The sequence below is a fragment of the Rhipicephalus microplus genome, chromosome X (genome assembly GCF_043290135.1).
Source record: "Rhipicephalus microplus isolate Deutch F79 chromosome X, USDA_Rmic, whole genome shotgun sequence".
Lineage (NCBI taxonomy): Eukaryota > Metazoa > Arthropoda > Arachnida > Ixodida > Ixodidae > Rhipicephalus > Rhipicephalus microplus.
In genome coordinates, this window is record NC_134710.1 from 407,956,119 (window position 1) to 407,975,970 (window position 19,852).

Here is a 19,852-nt window from a genome sequence, read left to right on the forward strand (position 1 = left end):
CGACAGTGCCACCACAGTTTCGTGACAGATGTCCGGTTGAATTCGTCTGTATGGGTATATGCCACACAGGAGGGGGGGGGGGGGGGGGGGAGTCTGATGAGTGTATCATGACGTACGCGACAGGACTTTATGTCAGTCATGTCATGCCCCCAAGGTCATATTCATCAAACCCTCTTTCGTGCCAATTTTGGTCTACACTAAGCTAAGAAGGTGATTACGAGCATATAGAGTTTCCTATATATACACTAGAGGCAACACTGGCGCTTGTGTCTATGAAAGCTGCCATGCATGGAGCTTCAGTGAGAAAGGGAATTATGCTGGAATCATGTACACGTATTTGCCTCGTCTTCGTACTTTTGGCTTTGTCTGGCTTCGCGTGGCATGCAGCTGCTTTGTCACAAAGCGAAAATTAGCAAATGTTTCGCAGTTGCACTGCACCATCTCCCCCTTTTCTGCTCACCAATTCAAAGTTCAAAGCGTTTTTTTTTTAATATGAAACCAAACCAAAACACTTCAATAAATGAAACCACAAGTGTGTTAGAAGCCTACACGCACGAACACTAGACAAATCCATGTACTACTAATCATTCCCACGGTCGCTCAATGATCGCAGTACCGGAGTTCCCTCTAGTTAATTTTAGGAAACTTTATAATTACGAGGTCAGCCAGACATAGGCGGTTGGTTAGATAGATAGATAGATAAATAGATAGATAGATAGATATATAGATAGATAGATAGATAGATAGATAGATAGATAGATAGATAGATAGATAGATAGATAGATAGATAGATAGATAGATAGATAGATAGATAGATAGATAGATAGATAGATAGATAGATAGATAGATAGATAGATAGATAGATAGATAGATAGATACTTTTCCACGGCTTGTGAGGGTCTCCCCAAGTAAAAACAATCGATATGTGTACGTATTTTCCAAGTGACTGACTCGACAGACGTCAGAGATAGCCACGTGTTCCCTTTCTCTCTTAAAAGGGTTTGTTGTTTTTGGTTGTTTACTTGTGGAATCAGATTTTTCCGTTGCTATGTAGATCTGTCTATTACATAATTATTCTGTCCAGCTGCTAGGCTTTATCTCTGCATGACCATTTACGCCTATCCTGCAGTAGCACAGATGCAAACGCTGGCGGTTGGTATCTGATAGAGTCCTGGTATCTGAAAGAGACCGCTTACCACTGCAGCCGTTGTTCTGCTCCGTCTGGTGTGTAGGGTTCACCAACCTCTCTCTTTCCAAGTTTCTCAAACATACCAAGACTCTCGGCCCTGCCAACAGTCACGAAAGGCACTCCTCTTCCAGACAGTCATGCGGCCTACTCCCGGACGCAGCTGATTCTTCTTTCTTTTTTTCTCTTTAGAGAGGAAAAAATATACGCACGTTGACATTTCTGTGTTTCGTGGTACTCCCGATGCAGGTCACCGATCGACTCCTGGCTGGTACACTTTGGAAGCCCGAGGGAGAACAGCCGTAGAAAGCACAACGGGACATGAGCACAGCGCTGTAAGCGCTTCCACTCCTGTAGTGGGCGGCACAAAGGACTTCAGGAAGTACCTACGCCCCGGACTTCGTGAAGTACTATCTGTTACGCCCCACCAGGTAAGAGAACACAGTTCCCACTGAAGGTGACGATGCAACGAGAAGGTATTCCTATAGTGAACCTATTGGTCATACAACCAAAACCTCGCGATGCTCTCTAATACCTGCTCGCCAGTTCTTTCGATCTGTAGGTGCTTTCGCATCTTGCACTGCCACTAAAGAAAATAAGCTCAATTGGAAACTGACCCACAGACATAGTTTTTTCATCGTTCACATCTTCCAAGGTGGTTGTGGCGGGGCGGGGAAAGGCTCAAGTTTATTACAGTAGCAGCTGGTTTATCTGTGAAGGCCCCCTTGTGCAGCGTCAATTATTTTGCCTCCGCTGTGATGCAGGGGGAGACGTTAGCGCATACATTGGATGCGGCACTGACTCTGGTGCGGCACTGACTCTATCTAGGTCGTGGCGGGAATGTACGCGTTGGTATCTTCCGCTCAGTCGGAGTATAGACGAGGGCGTGTCACCATTCGGAGAACCGACATATAGGTGCAAAATGTACCTCGTGGTTGTTGTGTGTCGCGAGTTGGCATTCCACGCAGGTAGTAAAGCGCGAACGCAAGACTTACTTGAGGTCGTATATCGGCAACGCCGTGCGCCATCGAAATTATCGTAGTGTCGTGACACAGATAACTACATGATGACGTAGTCAAGTGAGATATCGCTAGATGCGACTATCTTATTCACGAAGTAATAAACAACAATAGTACTGCACTTGTTTTGCAGGCGCTGGCATTTGTGGACCATCGGAGGGAGGACCAAGCCAGTGCCGTGACGGCCGATCGCGACGTATAACCTCCTCGACGGTGACACTGGGGCAGAATACTCAAGCAGTTTCATACGTAAGTGTATCTTCACACTTCACTGAAATATTCGCTATTAATTTTTGCTCAACATCGTGGGTGGTGGGATAATAATATTAATTGTAGGGAATTCACGTACCAAAACCACGATATGATTGTGAGAGACGCGTAGCGGAGGGCTCTACAAATGCTGACCCCCTGGGGTTCAATGACGTGCACAGACGTCAAGGATGTTTGCCCCCATCGAAAATGCAGCCGCCGCAGACGGGATTCGATCCCGTGACCGTCGTGTCGCGGAATCGAATGCCATAATCGTTAGTACGCCGCGACGGGTATTGCGGGTGGGTTATTGCGAAGGCTTGAGCACATAACTGTGCATGTCTGCGTGTTGGTACTCACACGCTCACAAACGCACACCCACACGCCTGCACATACGCTGTCACTGGGTTTTAAACCACACCACTTGCATAATTTGTCTTTTCGTAAATCTGTGTCGGTCATATGGTGTGTAGCTCGACAGCTAAAACCTTCTTAAGGGGATGGCTGCCATAAAGTAGGTTTTACAGAAACCGGTGAAGCACGTTTAGTGCTTGGAAGCGGTATGAAAGACAGTTATAGTACACCGGGCTTAGCGGTATAGCGAGCTTACCATGATAGTGGGATCGAAGTGTACATGCGCAGATCCGCACGTTACCCGTATCGCTTACCGTACGCACGCTATTTTTCAGATTGAACGTCTCCGTGTTAACGTGGTGTATAGTGTACGTGAACATGGCGGCGCTTTCGGACGCCCGCTGCAAAGTGATTTTGGCGTAGTTGTTGAAAGATTCACTTCGTTCACAGCAAACGACTGCGCATATGGCTTCGTTTGCCTTCAGTTTGCTTCGAATACCGAGTATCGCGGATAAGATAGCGCAGTTTTTGAGATAGCAACCCATTTCAAATGTCTCGAGGTCTAACAAGGAGATCGATCTAAACAAATCGCACCACAAATGTTTTCGCGTTTGGTGCGTGGTTCATATTTATTTACTTTCATTATTATTAAAATAAACTTGCAATAACGCTTTGCGCGGTGACACAGGCAAGCATTCCCGTTTCCTTTTCCTTTTCACTGTTGTTCGCCTATTAACCCTCCGATAGGTGGCGCCACCGTCCCAGTTGAAACACGTACATGCTATCCCGTTGAACTATAAAATGCTGTCCGCAACGAACATTTTCTTCACTGTAAAGTCATTCCCTTAAGCTCCGCTATCACGCTAACGGTAAACTACTTTACGGGCAAAAAAGAAAAACGATAAATTATAGGGTGAAGAAAGGAGACTAACCACAATACTGATTTTTTTTCCTGCTCGTGAAAAAACCAGCTCGAATGCGTACCCTACTGCGATAAGGGGGATTACATAAATGCAGAACAGGGGACGGTGAAATTTTCCGTAAAACCCTCTGAAAAAGAAAAAAAGAAAAAAAGAAAGAAAGAAAGAAAGAAAGAAAGAAAGAAAGAAAGAAAGAAAGAAAGAAAGAAGGAAAGAGTGATGCGGGATTCCACGCTTTCTCCATTTTTTTTTTTTTTCTGGAATTCAAGCTCTCCCTTGACTCGCTGTTGCGTTGTGCCTCCTCTCCTGCTAAAATATCGCCAGCGCCTAAACGAGGCTGTGAGATAGGGCTCAATGTAGCAGCCGCAGAAGCAGAACTCACAAGAGGAAACGCACACACGCCCTGAATGCGAACGCGAGATACACTGCTAACCTGTCCATTCAACTAGCCCTACGTTGTTACATGCACCTCAATAAGTTTGCGACGTCCTCCTTGAAGATCACTCACCGAAGTCTTTATTTTACCGCCTTCATGACTGACGCGCGGCCAACTAACTACAACGCAGGTGCATTGAACAAACCAGAAATTACTACGCGAGACATGAGAAAGAAGGCTTCCGCACACTTCATATATGCTTCTTTGTTTCTTTGCTGCGGAAGAGAACAGCTTCAGAGACACGATCACATATACACTGGGTCGCCTTCTTGGTCTTAGAGAAAAAATAGAACCATGAAAAAATTAATCTAACGATCACTTTCACCATTCTTGTACCTCCAACGTTCCTCAGCAATATCTTTCAACAATAGTGTATGTGGCCGTTGAGATTGCTCAGTCAGGCCCAAATGAAGTGTTTTGTTCGCTGAGTTTTCAACGAATTTCTGTGGTTTTGAGTGCCCGAATCATACTGCAGAAAGAAAAAAAAAGAGTATGTATTGCGAAGCCCGTTGCCAGGAATTTTTGTCGGGGGTAGGGGGCACCTTTTGAATGTCTGGAAAAGCATGATTTTTTTTTATTAAAGTCCTTGGTAAAGCACACACCTGCATCCAAATATCGGGGGGGCTAGGACTTTTTTTTTTCCCCTGGCCATGGGCATGTGAGACAACGTTTTCCGTGATTCTGTCAACGGCACTTGTAGCGAGGCTGCGGCACGCGGATAGAGTCTGTAACGCGGGCTCCGCTCAACCCAAAGCTCGCCACCGCCCTCTACGACCACGTGACAGCTGGAACAGCAGCTCTGAGTACAGCCGACCACGAGTGGCTCCTCCCCGACACGCTCTGCTCAGAGGCACCCTTGCACCTGCTGCGGCTGCATTGCCAGCTGTCACGTGATCAAAGAGGGTGAACTTTCTGTCTGAGCGGAGCCCGCATGCCGTAAATTCGTCACAAGCGCCTAATTATATCGATGGCACCGAACTACCGCTGCTGACAAACGTGGAACAGGTCCATATGACTCTCTTTTGAACTCTCTTTTGGAAGCCACGTGAACTCTTTTTTGAAAGCCTCGACTCTACAAAATAATACAACCATCTGCAAAGCGCCGTCACGTGGCTCTTTAAAGAGATCCAGATTGCGTAGCAAATCAGACCTCCCCCCCACAAGAAAAAAAAAACTAAGGGAAGATTTTTATATCACTCTTAGAGTACATGATACATGTCATATGAGCACGTCGGAGTGGGGAGCCCCGCAATCATTTTCAGCGCTTGGCGTTCATTCGTCTAAGCATGTATGTACATGGTCGACGGCATCTAACGTGAACACCTCATCAGTTTTCAAGCGGGTAAGAACTAGAACGTTTATCCTACTTCACGAGTGGAATCTCCTTCATATGATGTCTAACGGTGGCCTCGATGAACACAAATATTTTGAGTCATAAGCTTCCATGAGGCCTGGAATGCTGACAAGTGTTCGCCTTGGATGTGGAGGACACGACATCGGTCTTCTTGCATTTCGCGTCCTTCGAAATGTGATTGCCGTGGCTCAAACCCATGGCCTCGAGCTCAGCAGCACGACCACTTAGATGCTAATCTGCTACAATATATTTATTTATGTGTTGTTTCATATATTGTGTATCTGCCACGCTCCCCATTTTTTGCGATACCTACCAAGAGTAGCATGCCAGGTGTGCGGTGCACAAATTTCTCCTGTCTATATTAAAAAGCCTGCCGCTCTCACGTAGATGGTTTTGTTTGCAGGACATCACAAGCAGAATGCAGTTTCACGAAACACTCCCTCTTGATTACAATGATTGATTGATTGATTTGTGGGGTTTAACGTCCCAAAACCACTATTTGATTATGAGAGACGCCGTAGTGGAGGTCTCCGGAAATTTTGACCACCTGGGGTTCTTTAACGTGCACCCAAATCGAGCACACGGGCCTACAACATTTCCGCCTCTATCGGAAATGCAGCCGCCACAGCCGGGATTTGATCCCGCGACGTGCGGGTCAGCAGCCGAGTACCTTAGCCACTAGACTACCGTGGCGGGGGCTCTCCTGATTACAAGAATGCATAACTGGACGAGTTATTTACTTTGCTTAACAGAGTGGGTAGCAGTGTGGTTAACTAGTTCAGTTCACCATTCTTCTAATGATGCACTTAAATTTTCTCCAAGCTGCTATATTTTTGCATTCACTGCACATGTGAATTCTTTTTTTGTAGTACTGCGAAAGATAGAGTTAAAGATACCTGGTACGGAATTGAAAAATCATTTATCCGTCACGTGGTATAGCGGCTAAGCCACCCGGCTGCTAACTCCGTAGGTCACGGAATCATATTTCGGCCGCGGCGGCCGCATTTCCGATGGAGCTGAAATTGCCTGAGGCCCGTGTGCTTAGATTTAGTTGTATGTTAAAGAATCCCAGGTGCACGGTCGAAATTTCCGGAGCCCTCCACTACGGCGTTTCTCGGGATCATATGGAGATTTTCGGATGTTAAACCCCACCAATTATAATGAAAAGTCATTTCATTTCGTAAAGCGTTTACTGCTGTGGTCCAGTCGGTTGTACAAGTTATGCGCCTGACACCGAGATTGGCTATCATTCATAAAGTAACATTAAAATTAAGAGTGGTCACTCTGGACGAAAGCACCGGCGCTACGCAGCTTCATGCCGGCCGTATGATGGCAACACATCAGTCACTGCTTTCAAGGAAACGCGCGTACTAGTTATCTACTACAGTACCTTTTTCTGGTGAACTATATGCCTACGTGGCTTCGCGACTACCACTGCGGCTTTCTCATCTGTCTTTATCGCCTAGCGTGCCCATGGACGGGCAGGATCTGGCATGAGTCGGACGCGAGATATGTGCACATGGAGTCCACACGATGGCAACGTTGTCACGCCTCGTGTTCATGATCATTTAAAGCAATGAAGAAATAGGGACAGCAGCATGGAGGCGCGATAAAAAAAAAATGTGCGATAACGTGCCCGGTGTGTGCCGTGGTCTTCACTTGTTTCATCTGCCTCTCAATTTGGCTGCTGCTAGGTATGAATGCATTCATTACTTTGTAAAGTGCGTGTCGCATTTGTCATCGAAGCATCAAACCAACATTTCTTCATTGGGCTGTTCGCCGCCGAGAGTTTTTCTGTGCTTTTCGCTTCGCCTTTTCTTTTGGTGAATTGCTTCACACGAAAAAAAAAGGGGACTGTTTGGCATGCTGCGCAGCAGGTTTCCAAGAAAATTATTTCTTGGATCAAGAAAGTGAGTTGCCGCTCGCGTTCTTGGGATTTCGGCCAGTACACGCATTCGAATTCAATGCATGAGTGAGATCTTGTTAAAAGTGCGGTTATGCTTAGTATCATTATCTGTGGTGTTAGCGAATTGCTTAAAGCTCAATCAGCGCAATAAGAGAGAAGGCGTGAATCTAAAAAAAAAAATGTTGGTTAGCTAAAGCTATTGGGCGTAATCTTTGAGTAAACACTCCTGCATAGTTAAGAACTTGCACGGCACCTAAAACTGCTTTATTTCTGTTGCGGCAACTGCTTGCGACTGTTTTTCGCGAAATCGCGACGTGAAGTGCGTAGGAGAAAACTTGTGCGAAGGTGGGAAAGAAAACGTAGCCATCATTTTTTTTTTCTTTGCTGGGTTCATGGTGGAGTCGAGTGCTGCGGCAACTACTGCCGTGTTGCGTTGTTCACTTTATGTGTAGTTCTGTGCATTTATTGCAGTTTTACTGTGCGGCGGGTGTTCTTTTAATGTTGCATATATGTTCATTTCACGTGGGTAATTGATACTCATGATAGGGCAGCTCTATTTCCGCGTCTTGCAGTACAACGAACTTATCTCTTCGTGCCCGCGTTCATAGTACAGTAACAAAGTGGGTAAGTGTTTACCAACAATACGACTTGAAAATAAAAGTTTTGCTCCTCCAACAATTCCTATGTTTTATTTAGAATGTGTGCATAGACACGCAGGCGCATCATGCGCTTGCCGCTCTGGCTGTGCAGCTTACACAAATCTAACCAATGCATGCAAACGACGCGCTAAAAAACAAAAACAAAACATGGCCTCGGAGACGAACACCCTCATAGAAGTGGTCTCGGAGGCTGTATAGTATTCCTAATCACTAGAAAATAGCGTTCGAGAGATCCTTTTCTGCGGTCTCCCATCTCTAAAGCTTCGAAGTTTGCCAAAGACCATTTGGAGCGCTGCGAACCCAAGTCACCCGCAGGGGCCTATGGGAGTGTCCTCTCAGCTTTTTATATATTACTCTATGTATCATCCACGAAACGTCCTTGACAAAGAGCTTGGTAAATGCCAACTCTTTATAAGGGCTCTCGTTGCTTGAACAACATGTCATTCCGGTATTATCTTGGCAGATAGCATTACATCACGCATCATGTGTTCAACAAGACGCAAGAGACTTGATTTGAAGAAATCAACCTTACATTAAACTGTAGGCAAATGCGGCCGCTCTCTTGCTGTCATTTACCTCAGCAGTAGCCAGCGGTCCCGTCGCGCTGTCCCGGTAACCTACTGGTCACTCGTGTGTCCACATCATGGTGAAGAAAGGGTGGCTGATGCAGTGCACGTATCCCCAGTTCCTCATTTCGTACAATGTTTGATGGCTATAGAGTGCGCTATGTTGCGCTAGTGTTCTCTCGGCTTGCTTCATTCGCATGTGCTTTTCGCATCTGTCACTCCGTATTTGTGTATTGGTTTTTTTCCTATCCGACAAGGACGTCGGCAAGAACGGTGAAAGCGCGCGCGCTCGCTATTACAGCTGTGCGAGGAGAGCACGAAAAAAAAAAAAAAAGAGGCAGTCGTCGGTGCTACGACAACGCTTACAGTGGGCGAGGGCAACCAGCGTCGCTGTCATAGGGAGGAGGGCACGGGGACAGTGTGTCACGTGGTTGAGTGAGAACGGAAGAAAAGGAGGGTGCTCGCTAGGAAGAGAGAAAATACTAAGCGGAGCAGAAAAAAAGAAATGAAAAAAAGTGGCGATTGCACTGAGCTACGCCGTACTGTGTACGTGCGATACGAGGCAGTATCACACACGGGCGGTGCCAAGTGCAGAGAAGGAGAGCAGGCTTCTCTCTCTGGCAGGATCTCCTCCCTGCTTTCAATCCTCCTGCGCGTCGCATCTCTTCCTCGGCTATTATTCGACTCAGTCCAACAAAACGTCACAGCGCTGTGACGCGCCGCGCGCGCGCCCGCGCTTCGCTACGTCTTGCACCCCGCAATCTCCTTTTTTGTTTCTTTCTCGCTCTCCATTCCATCTCCCATTTTCAGTTTTTTTTTTCTTTTGGTATCTAAATTCAATCTTCACCGCCATAACCTTTCATGCTTTCTTCCTTCCTTTTTCGAGGGAATTTTATCGGCCCTCTCTCCTTTTCACTGCGAGCGACATTTGTGCCTTTGTTTGTGGCGGGAGAAGAGGCTCGTCAGGGGCGGTTGTGAGGGCGTCTTGTGGTGGGTGGTGCTTGTTCCCCGCACGGCGGCAACCGCGGGCGGGATATTCTTCCCTACTTTCCCTCTCCTCCGCCCACACCCTCCTCACCCACTCTGCAAGGTGTTCACCTGCCGCAGCTTAGTGTAAGAGCTCTGTGCCACCTCCTACACGTCCCACGCTCAAAAGCGCACGGGAGCTCCATTCGCGTGAACCCGCAGCTAGCCCCCGTAGCGTTGAAGCCCATGTGAGGAGTGCGGTCGCATTGTCCGCAACACGGACCACGACGGCGCGTGAAGTTTGACCTACAGAGAGCCCTGGTCGTCAACGGACAGCGAAGCCCGAGCGTCGACCGAGCTCCCGTCGTCACAACAGCGATCGACGACGCCGCCTACGCGCGTTGCGCAACGCGCTTTGACGTCGCGCTGCTGGCACGCTGACAATCGCCGCTCGTTCGGCGAACCGGGAACGGCGCGTCGTTTCTTCACGACTTGTGCAGTCCAGCGCGCGCGCGCCTCGTCAACTGCCGAGCGAAGAGGTGAAACAAGAGGAAGCGGCCATCGCCTGGGGTGCATCGGCGAGCGCGTACTTTGACCCCGCGCCACCTTGGTGGATGGGCACACCCGCGCAGATCACTGACCCCTCCTAGTGAACGCTGGGGTTGACCAACCGGCCAGAAACTTCCACAAGGACATCGGGCGCGGGACTTTATAAACCAGGCACCCGAGTGCATTGACGGAGTTTGTCGGACGCCGCCATCGGATCCTCCACCAGAGAGGGCGACAGGTATTTGTCCCCGGCTAAACGCGAGCCGGCACTTGAGCCCAAGTTAGCAACCTCCTTAATTATCCTTTTCACCGAGTCTCATTTAATTTGTTTTAGAACCACTCGATTAGATGTACACCTGCGAAGGGCCGTAAAGGCGAAACACTGAGCACATTGCCGGGCCGTGTTCGACTAGTTACGAACACGAAGAATCGCCTGTTTCCGGTTGAGGACTCTGCCACCTTGTGACAGACATCACATCTCACCTCAGTCTGTCTCCCCGTTTTCTTTTTCGGGTGTAGAGGCATTATTTTAGACATCCGCTGCCGTCCATTCACAGTGCAAACCAACCTCAAACGCAGGCTGACTACAGGAGGGCTTCAAGGAGACTTCGGTGGCTGAGTGCACGCGACACAGCAGGACGATGCCGTGGAGTCCCCATCTCGTGCAACTGCTGGCACTCGCGGTTGCGCTGGCTCTCACCGGGCAAGTGGCTCGAGCCTCCGATAACCACGCACTGCTGGACCGGCTCCAAGAGGTGCTGGACAATCCGGCGAGCCGCATCGGGGCCCTCTGCCGCAACGACACGCTCTTCTACCTGGACCGGCTGAGGAACGGCTCACCATGGGCACTCAAGAGTAAGTGTCTTCCGCGTTCGCTCCTCGCGAAGAGCCGCAGCGCGAACTTCGAGGGCGCCTCCGGTCTCGGTGCGGAGTGTAGGTCACAGGGGCTGCGACCCACGCTCCGCGCTGCGCGACGCCGCAAAGCGATCCTTTCGCGGTGCAATTTGAGATGCCATGTCGCCGCATCGGCTGACGAGCTCCTTTTGTATGGAGACGCCTACTGCGCCTCGATCGACCGCGGCCTTTGAAGGCTCCGAAATACTTGCGCCGCATGACGGCACAGCTTGCATCGCGGCGCCTGGGCACAGGCTAGAGGCGCACTTGTATGTGAAGATAATAGTATTTCTGGATAGGGTAGTTTCCCAGGCACGACACGACCGTACAACGAACAGTGTTTTATCATTGCGAACGTTTTATTCTGAAAACCGGTGGAATCTCAAGCACGTCTCTGTGCATTGGGAGGCGACACAAGCTGATTTATTCATCACTCTCCACAGCAGGAGTGGGAATTAAAATGATTATAGACAAGCCATAGCAACCAGTTGTAGTACTTTAGCCTAATGCCCGGCTGAAATTTTGTATACAATCACATCGTTCTTATAGAAAGTTATATATATATATATATATATATATGGCTTATTTTTGTTTGTCGGTGAATGGCAATCGCCATTGTCCAAGCTCAATAATGACAAGAGACGTGGTGCAATCAGTTAGCATAAGAATCGCGAGATCCTTCATATATATATTTTTAATGTCCCCGTGAGCAAATGAGCACCATATGTAGGTGACGCATATCAATATTCCGTCAGCGTTTTCATTCTATACCGGTGCTCGCACCTGCTCAAGTACGACTCAGAATGATTTGCGGACCATCTCCGCTTCTCGAACCGACTGATATTATCGCTGATTAATGGATAACTTCTGAATGAATGAAACAGCTCTGTAGGCAGCGATTTGCTAGTGATCTTATTTCCTGTTCCGCCTTACCACCGAGGGAGAGCATCGTGCTCAACAACCACGCCGTACGTGTATCGCATTGTCATGTAACGGTGACGCTGTCAAACCAGCTCGAAAATTACCTTTTGTTCCGTTGTCCACTTAGGCTGTTACCGGCGGAACACCCTCTCTCAGTTTTCTTTCCGCAGTTGCAGTCTGGCATTTAAAAATGAAAGCCTGCATACTGCGTAATTAAACGTCGCTCATAACTACCCCTAAAAGGGGTCCGGTCACTGCGAGGAACAGCTTGTTTGGAAGCGCCGTTGCTCGCGAGCCGCATGCAGTGGTCGGCGGCTCATGCGCAGGACTCCTTCGGAGTAGGAAGAGTGGAAGGGGGTAAAAAAAAAAAAAAGGCGCGTCAGTCGACGACGTTCCAACGCTCGGCGACCTTGGGAAATAATCTAGCAAGCCGAGCGTGAAAGAAGCAAAAATAGCAAGAACAATGACTGCGAAACGGAAAGCGGCATATATAAAAAGGAGGCGCCGCCGGCTCTCAACGAGGAAACGAGCACGGCCCGGGAGGTCTGCTCCGTAATTTCTATCTTTCGTTTCGCCGAGGGCTGTCCTTGACTCAGATTTTTGCGATGCGCTCCTTAAGCGCGCTTGTTTGTGGAAAGACGGGGTTGCGTATATGTGGGCATGCGTGCGTATCTATGCACATACCAAGCAGCTCCCTCGGGCCACTCGTTCATTTCACTCTTTTTTTTTTATTTTTGCTCTTCGATGCTGCTTTCTATCTCTTTTCTGCTGTTTCGTCTGGGCGGACGTGACGGCGTTAAGAGTTGTCTCCCAAGGTTTGTAAAAGGTGCTTTACGAACCTTGACCCGCAAACCACAGCGCCGTATACCAATGGCAGGCCAATGGCGCGAAAAGGAGACGACCCATATATAAGCGGCCGCCATTTGCTCGCTCCTATAGCGTAACACGGGGAGTCGAGCAATGATAACAACAAAAGAATGTGCGAACGGCGGCCGTGGAGCTGATGTGACTCCGCCGTGTTCTATACAATGCAGTACCCGGCTGCGTCGTGACATTCAAAGAGTTATTATTCAGAACAGAGTGTAATGTATCCTACCGAGGCGAGAGAAAATGTAGCTCCTTTTCTTTTGGAGCGCTCTTCACGTCATTTCCCGAGCATGTGCGCAACTTAGTTCATGCTGGAGAAGTTCATGGTGAACAAAAGGAACCGTTACGCGAAACGCACACATGTTTTGCGCGTAACCGCACGCCATCGTGGAGCGTGTTCAAAGCGCACGCTCACCGTAAGCTGAAATGTGTATGCAGCTTTCCAGCGAGAGCTTGCGCAATCAAGCGCGGACAAGAGGAAGGCGGCCAGCTAGTGCTCGTCTTTGTCGAATTTCCGTGCTTGCCTGACGTGCACGTCATAGCTTGCCTTTTTTCTGTCTTCTTCATTTTTTTTTCGTGTTGACGCTGATATGTGTGCCGACTCGGAGGCCCCAGTACAATGTTTGTTAAGGTTCATACACTTTTTCACTGGTTGCATTTTGACACGTGGTGTTTTTTTTTTTTTTTTCGCGCTCGCCAACTGCCCGGTCCCTCATGCTCGAGTGGCTCGTTCGTGGCTGCAGTGACGTCATCGCACAGACCATGAGATGTTTGCAGGTTTCCCGGGAATAAATTTCACGCTTAACTATCTCGCACAATTTGCACGTATTTCTTGTCTACCCTTGATTAAAGCTACCGGCTCCAAAATATGGCGTTGCTCCCCGTGGTGCTTGCCGATTGTGCGCGTCTCATGCTTGACAGTTCACGGTCGACCGGCTCGCTCGGATTTCACTCGCTTCCATTGCTGAGGAAATTTCCTCGTCTCGAACCCGGAGCGTCTTTGGCTGCGTGCATGAGTCGATTGATTGATATGTGGGGTTTAACGTCCCAAAACCACCATTGATTGATATGTGGGGTTTAACGTCCCAAAACCACTATATGATTATGAGAGACGCCGTAGTGGAGGGCTCCGGAAATTTAGACCACCTGGGGTTCTTTAACGTGCACCCAAATCTGAGCACACGGGCCTACAACATTTCCGCCTCCATCGCAAATGCAGCCGCCGCAGCCGGGATTCGAACCCGAGCCCTGCGGGTCAGCAGCCGAGTACCTTAGCCACTAGACCACCGCGGCGGGGCGCCCAAAACCACCATATGATTATGAGAGACGCCGTAGTGAAGGGTGCCGGAAGTTTTGACCAGCTGGGGTTTTTAACGAGCACTGCGTGCATGAGTCGCCGTCCGTAAACACGTGTACGAAGCCACCGGCATGGGTGATGAGTTCGTTGTACTCTTATACTTCACATTCATTGTCCATCAACGAACGAGCGCCGGAAATGCGATGACGCAGTGTTCCTGCGGGCACCGACCGATTCGCTCCTACGACAGACTCGATTTCAAGCATCGCGGATGAATGGAAAAGAACATTGATGTGTGCCGCTTTTTTTTATTTGCTTTCGTGCTGATAACATAGTTTGCGCGCCTCCGTATCCGTCGTACGCGCACGTCATTTGGGAAAGCTTCCGAGCAAGGAGTAAACTGCCGATAAACATAGCGTCGAATATTTGCAAGTGTGTTTCGTGATTTGGGGCAAGCTCCACGCTGTTTAACATAATTATATGATTTGTAAGGCTGCTTCAATTGAAGGTCATCATGCGAAAGTCTTGTCCATGCATACTCACGGTATATAGTATGCGAAATCACGCGACAACTGGGGCATGGACTGATTCGGAAGCATTTCACGAACGACAGCAGCCTCGCTATACAGTTGCGGGATTCTTTTGTGATTAGGTTCAAGGAACGACGTGTTGCCCTCGTGTAGCATGAGTGATCGCGTTTCATTACTGTCCTCGCTGAAGCGGAATAACAAATGAGCGTTTTACTGACTGAACGTGTTGCTGCCTATGTTCTTATGGACGGTGACAGATGTGGTGTGGTCGGACATTACATTACCAGCACTATAGTTGTACCCTGTTCATAATTTCCGTAAATGTTCAATCGCGTGAACGGAGAGGCTATAACCATACTGTAGCACTCACCTTGTATTTTACTTTATCGCAATAAAGCGTGTCAGGTTGTTTTGTCACACCTACCTGACGTCTCATGTGTGGCGCACCACAGACGATCGCTCCCGATTTCACCATACTGAGCGCTGACCGCTATGATATGGGAACTGCAAGCCATATCGACTCAGTGTCTTTCGTTTGGAGTTCGTTATTCTCGCTTGTTTGCAGAGGGCCATTTCTAATTTTGACCGTATTAGATGACAGTTCCTCTGCAAGCAGACGCGGCCGCTTGAAGATCAACTAGCTTGCTGTTTTCTTTCTTTCACGTTGCCGATCCTTTTTCGAATATGTGCAGCATTTCCGGCGATGTTTACATAGTGCGTGTACGCATTTTACCTTTCAGTGTAGGAGTTGGCACAAGTTGTGCGGCTCTGAACTTCCAGAAATTGAGTGGAGATAGCAATTATGAAGAATATCAGTGAGCGAATGTATCTTTACTGAGTGCGAGATATGCCAGTCCTTCACACGCTCAGGACTCATGGAAAAAAAAGTGCGTGCGTGTGTAGAGAGGGGGGGGGGGTGCATAGGCAACAGCTTTTTGTATGGCCAGCCAGGTGAAGTATTCACGAATAACTCTTCATTACTTCACTCTGCGATATTGCCTTCGTATCTGATGAAGCAACAGCATTCTTCCTCAAATTTTGTATACAAATCAAACACTCCATGTCAAGGATGGTGTTCGTGGTGACGTTACCTTAGGCGTGGTTTGCCTGGCATGCCTACCAGGCAACTGCTCCACCTGAGCGACTTTTTTCATGAACTGCGTCGCAACGTATGCCATGCACTTAGACCGTTCTCTCGCAGAAAACGTCAAGTAGCTGGAGCTATTTCTTTGCGAATCATCTGCACACCTTCCGGGAATACAGTCTTCTCGCAGCATCTGTGGTGATCTTTTTTTTTTCTTCAAAAATCAAAAGTGCTCACAGGACTAGATGCAGTGGTCTGTAAGCAGTGTCAAGGAGGTTGAGAATGTGAAACTGCTTGTGAGTAGCGCGCTGATAGTTTTCCTTGAAGAACCCCAGGTCATTGCGGATCTGCAAATTTATTGTAAAGCCTCCCGCTACGACGTCCCTCACAACCTGTTTTACACTTTATTACGTTAAATAACTATCATGCTAATTATTTGTTAAGACTTTATCTGATCTCATGCCGTTTCCTGCTCGCCGTCCTTTTACTCGCATTGGCTTTACTGCGTGAAGGTGCACGGCCGCACAACTAAGACGAATTAGCATATAGTTCAATACAATAAAATTGTATGCAGAGGTTCAGCCACCCGTCGTGAGGTTCTTAAGTTCACGACACAATTGCGCTGCTACACATCGCGTACTGCTGCTGCTGTGGGAGCGCCTGTTGTTTGCTCTTTAGATTTCAGCAAAAAAATTTTCTGTGCGTTTGCTATGGCTTTATGACTCCGTCAAATTTCCGGGACGTCTGTACAATACTTTTCTTTCTTAAATGAACTGAGCTGCAGTGAGCTGTTGCTGGGGTTGATAAACTCCAGGCTCGTAAGGTTTGCTTCGTTCGCAGGCGCTATAGTCGTGTGAAACTGTCCTTCCATACTCGTAGGGCACTGTTTTAGCGATCGTTTCCGCCACATAACTCCATTTACTGCTGTGCTCGAAGTGCGCACTATATTCTGTGGCTTAGCTAACACCGCCTGTGCTGTTAATAACATCCCCTTTTTTCTGAAGTGCCGGAACTGCGATTGTTTACGCCCAATTGGTTCGTTACTATAACATGCGCCACCGCAATCCCGACTTGCCCTAGCTGTTTTTACATGCCCGATGCGTCATTTACGGCAACGTTATTTTTCGAACACCGGATTTGATTTTGAAAGCAAGCTTTTCGTGCCCGTCAAGCATCCGCTTTCGTCGGTGCAGTTGATCAGTTTTTCACCTGAATGGTTGCTGTACATCTGTTGTGAATATCCAGCAATATCAAGTTCTCTCTTATGGATGATTCTAATGAGTAAGAACATTTTGTGAACGCGGACCTGTTTTGTCCAGTTTTTTTTTTCAAATATGCGGGCATGTTCTTCTTCAAAATGCAGCTTCGCCCCCGTTCCAGATATATCACTTTGAAGAAAAGCTTCTGCAGCTGCTTCAGTGAGTGTGCGTAAGTGTAGACGGTCCGTGCAGGACTTGCAAAACCGTGCCTCGATGCAATGGTGCTCTAGGGAGTGTCGCAAATCAGATTCCTGTCGTGCGTACCATATATATATATATATATATATATATATATATATATATATATATATATATATATATATATATATATATATATATATATATATATATATATATATATATATATATATATATATATATATATATATATATATATTGTGCAACAGTTGTGGGTGCTCGCATGCAAAGGTGTCGGAGTTGCAGCTATAGCCCGCTTACGTGCCGGAGCACAAATTGTGACGCTGTGAGAGGGCGCCACTGCCGTGGGTGTCGGTTGTGACGCATTTGTGCCATCACGGTGCCATTGAGAATAAGCGTACACGTGAGAAAGACCAATAATGACGTAAGATCTGAATCAGGATATCGGATTTGACGCGCCGTCCTAATTTAATTACTGCCGTCACCTACTCTCCACTTGACGAATTGCGCTGTTGTTTATGCTTGCCAAGCAATATACTAAAAGGGTGAACTTCGAAGTCGCCAAGTATGGGGCGTTAAGTAAAGTTGCTGCTTCAGTCGCGTGCGTACTCATATTGTGCACTTGCGTTTCAAAGCCGACTGTCGATTAGCAACGGCTCGGGTGGACTTTTGAAAGCTCAGAAGGGACATCAGGTCCTCTGAATCAGTGGTGCTGTGAGCCGTGATCATGCACAAACGAAACGACTGCCACGAACCTGAAATGGGATGCCACCGGCGAGAGAGATTCTAGTACGTACGGTCCGGAAGCTGGCTTGTCTGTGTTACACGTTCCGCAATCCTTTCTTTTTTGGGACATTTCCCTCTGGGCGCATACACAGCAAATGGCTTGCATTCAATAAACAAACGCAGATGCAGAACATTGGCCGAAGGGTGTTCAGTCAGGGATAGATATATGATTGTAAGGACCACAAAGGCTATGAGGAAGCAATGTAAAGAGGTGCAACAGAGTTTTAGTCCTTGGACTAAAAGGCTCATTTGCATGAGAGCGTGGTGACCTGTGCGAACAATGCTTGACCTTACAAGGTATCGGCGACGTCATCATCTCTACGGGGCTGATCGCGAATCGTTCTCTTTACGACAGACACTGAACACGGAGATTGAACATGTGCTGTAGCATCGCGCGACATTTATGCTTGTTCAACATATGCTTGTTCGCTGATTAGGCAGCCGTTAACGCTGATGCAACACCACTAAGCAACTGATTTGCAATTTTTAAGGCTCGATAGAGCCTTTCGCTACACGGGTATTATGGGCACCTCTTGGATGCATGCGTGCTCTAGTCCAGCATACACTCGGGAAAACCTTTATAAATGAGGTTGTTTTCACGGAACATTACGATGTAGTAATGGACGGCACCGCGATCGACCTACAGGTACTACGACAGTACAGTATATGGGTCACTCCAATAGAAATAGCTACTTGACAAAGACCAGGCTCTCTGTATAAGGACGAGTGTTATTCGACTTCTATCGACAGAAATACTAAAGAGTGGTTTATACTTGTGAACAATCATTAATTATCTGCCAGGAAGCCACGCCTATCTCAGTGGTTACAACCCGGTCACTTGATCCGTTCATAACCGCTCATTCAAGAACCCTGGGCGACCAAATCGAACATGTACCATGAAGCAGGGCCGTGGCGTGGCGCGTCGATGAGCCACCACCTGCCCATATTAGTCGTGGCACGTGTACTTTTTCGGGGGATACGTGGAGTGCCATTGCTTGGATAGCGTGAAGCTTTTCGCAAGGAACATCAACGCAGCTGCGCCGTTTCACCTTTACTGAAGCGCACGGGGCAAATATTGCAGGTGGTGTCTCGGAATAGCCTCGATTATGCGGCTGACATATGAAAACAGTTGAAGCCAAAAGTTTCTGGCTATACCTCACAGCCTTGCTTATAGCACTGTATGCTTACCACGTGAAGTGTCGTGCTCTTACGGGCGCGTTATGGATTTCTGGCCACGCATTTCGATGGAGGCCGAATGCAAAGGACAACCATGTCCTTAGATTTGATTGCGCTTTGATTAGCCCCGAGTGGTTGAAGTTATTTCTGCAGCGTGCCTCATAATCATAGTTATAACGCCTAAAAATTGTTATTGCGTACATAAATGTAAAAGGGCCCGGGTGGAACCCGCAAGACTTGGCTTTGAAGTACTTCTTGTGATTAACTAGCGACGTTCGGCAGTGATGTGTGACGCATCTAGATTGGATAAAATTTCGTCTTACAAAGCAACAATTCCAGCTCCTCATGATCAGGGTGACAGCAACAACAACAACAACAAATGAACACAAAAAAACTAGGATGTGAACGATACAAGTGCTTTCGTGCTGTTTTTTTCTTTTGCGCTGATCGGGATGATTACGTTACTAGCCCAATTCTACTTTACAACAATTCCAGCGTAAGAGACTTTGGAGAATACGAATCCCAATCCATTAAAAACAATTGCTTTCTCGTGCCAACGCCGCAACTATTTCGGTTCTGTTTCGACAGTGCGCGTTCGCGTCGGCCTCTCGAAAACGGTCGACCTGCATGGAAGGAAACAGCAGCGAATGAATCGCACAGCTGCTTGTTCACGGCGCCTGCATTGCACGGGGCACGTGGACGCCTCTGGCTGGCA

General features: G+C 47.8%; 1 protein-coding gene across 2 annotated transcripts in view; it reads left to right on the top strand.

Annotated features, from left to right (window-relative positions):
- Positions 1–1,479: 1,479 nt before the first annotated feature.
- The window catches only part of LOC119160966 (nose resistant to fluoxetine protein 6), a 91,871-nt gene continuing 73,498 nt past the window's right edge, over positions 1,480–19,852 (top strand). Inside the window, exons 1-3 of one of the 2 annotated variants that reach the window (XM_075880250.1) lie at positions 1,480–1,617; positions 2,339–2,454; positions 10,744–11,019. In XM_075880250.1, coding sequence (XP_075736365.1) covers positions 10,806–11,019 — 214 coding nt within the window. In that variant the 5' untranslated portion in view covers positions 1,480–1,617; positions 2,339–2,454; positions 10,744–10,805. Of the gene's footprint in view, positions 1,618–2,338; positions 2,455–10,263; positions 10,403–10,743; positions 11,020–19,852 lie in introns of those variants that run through there. The other variant, XM_037413257.2, reaches the window with a different exon arrangement.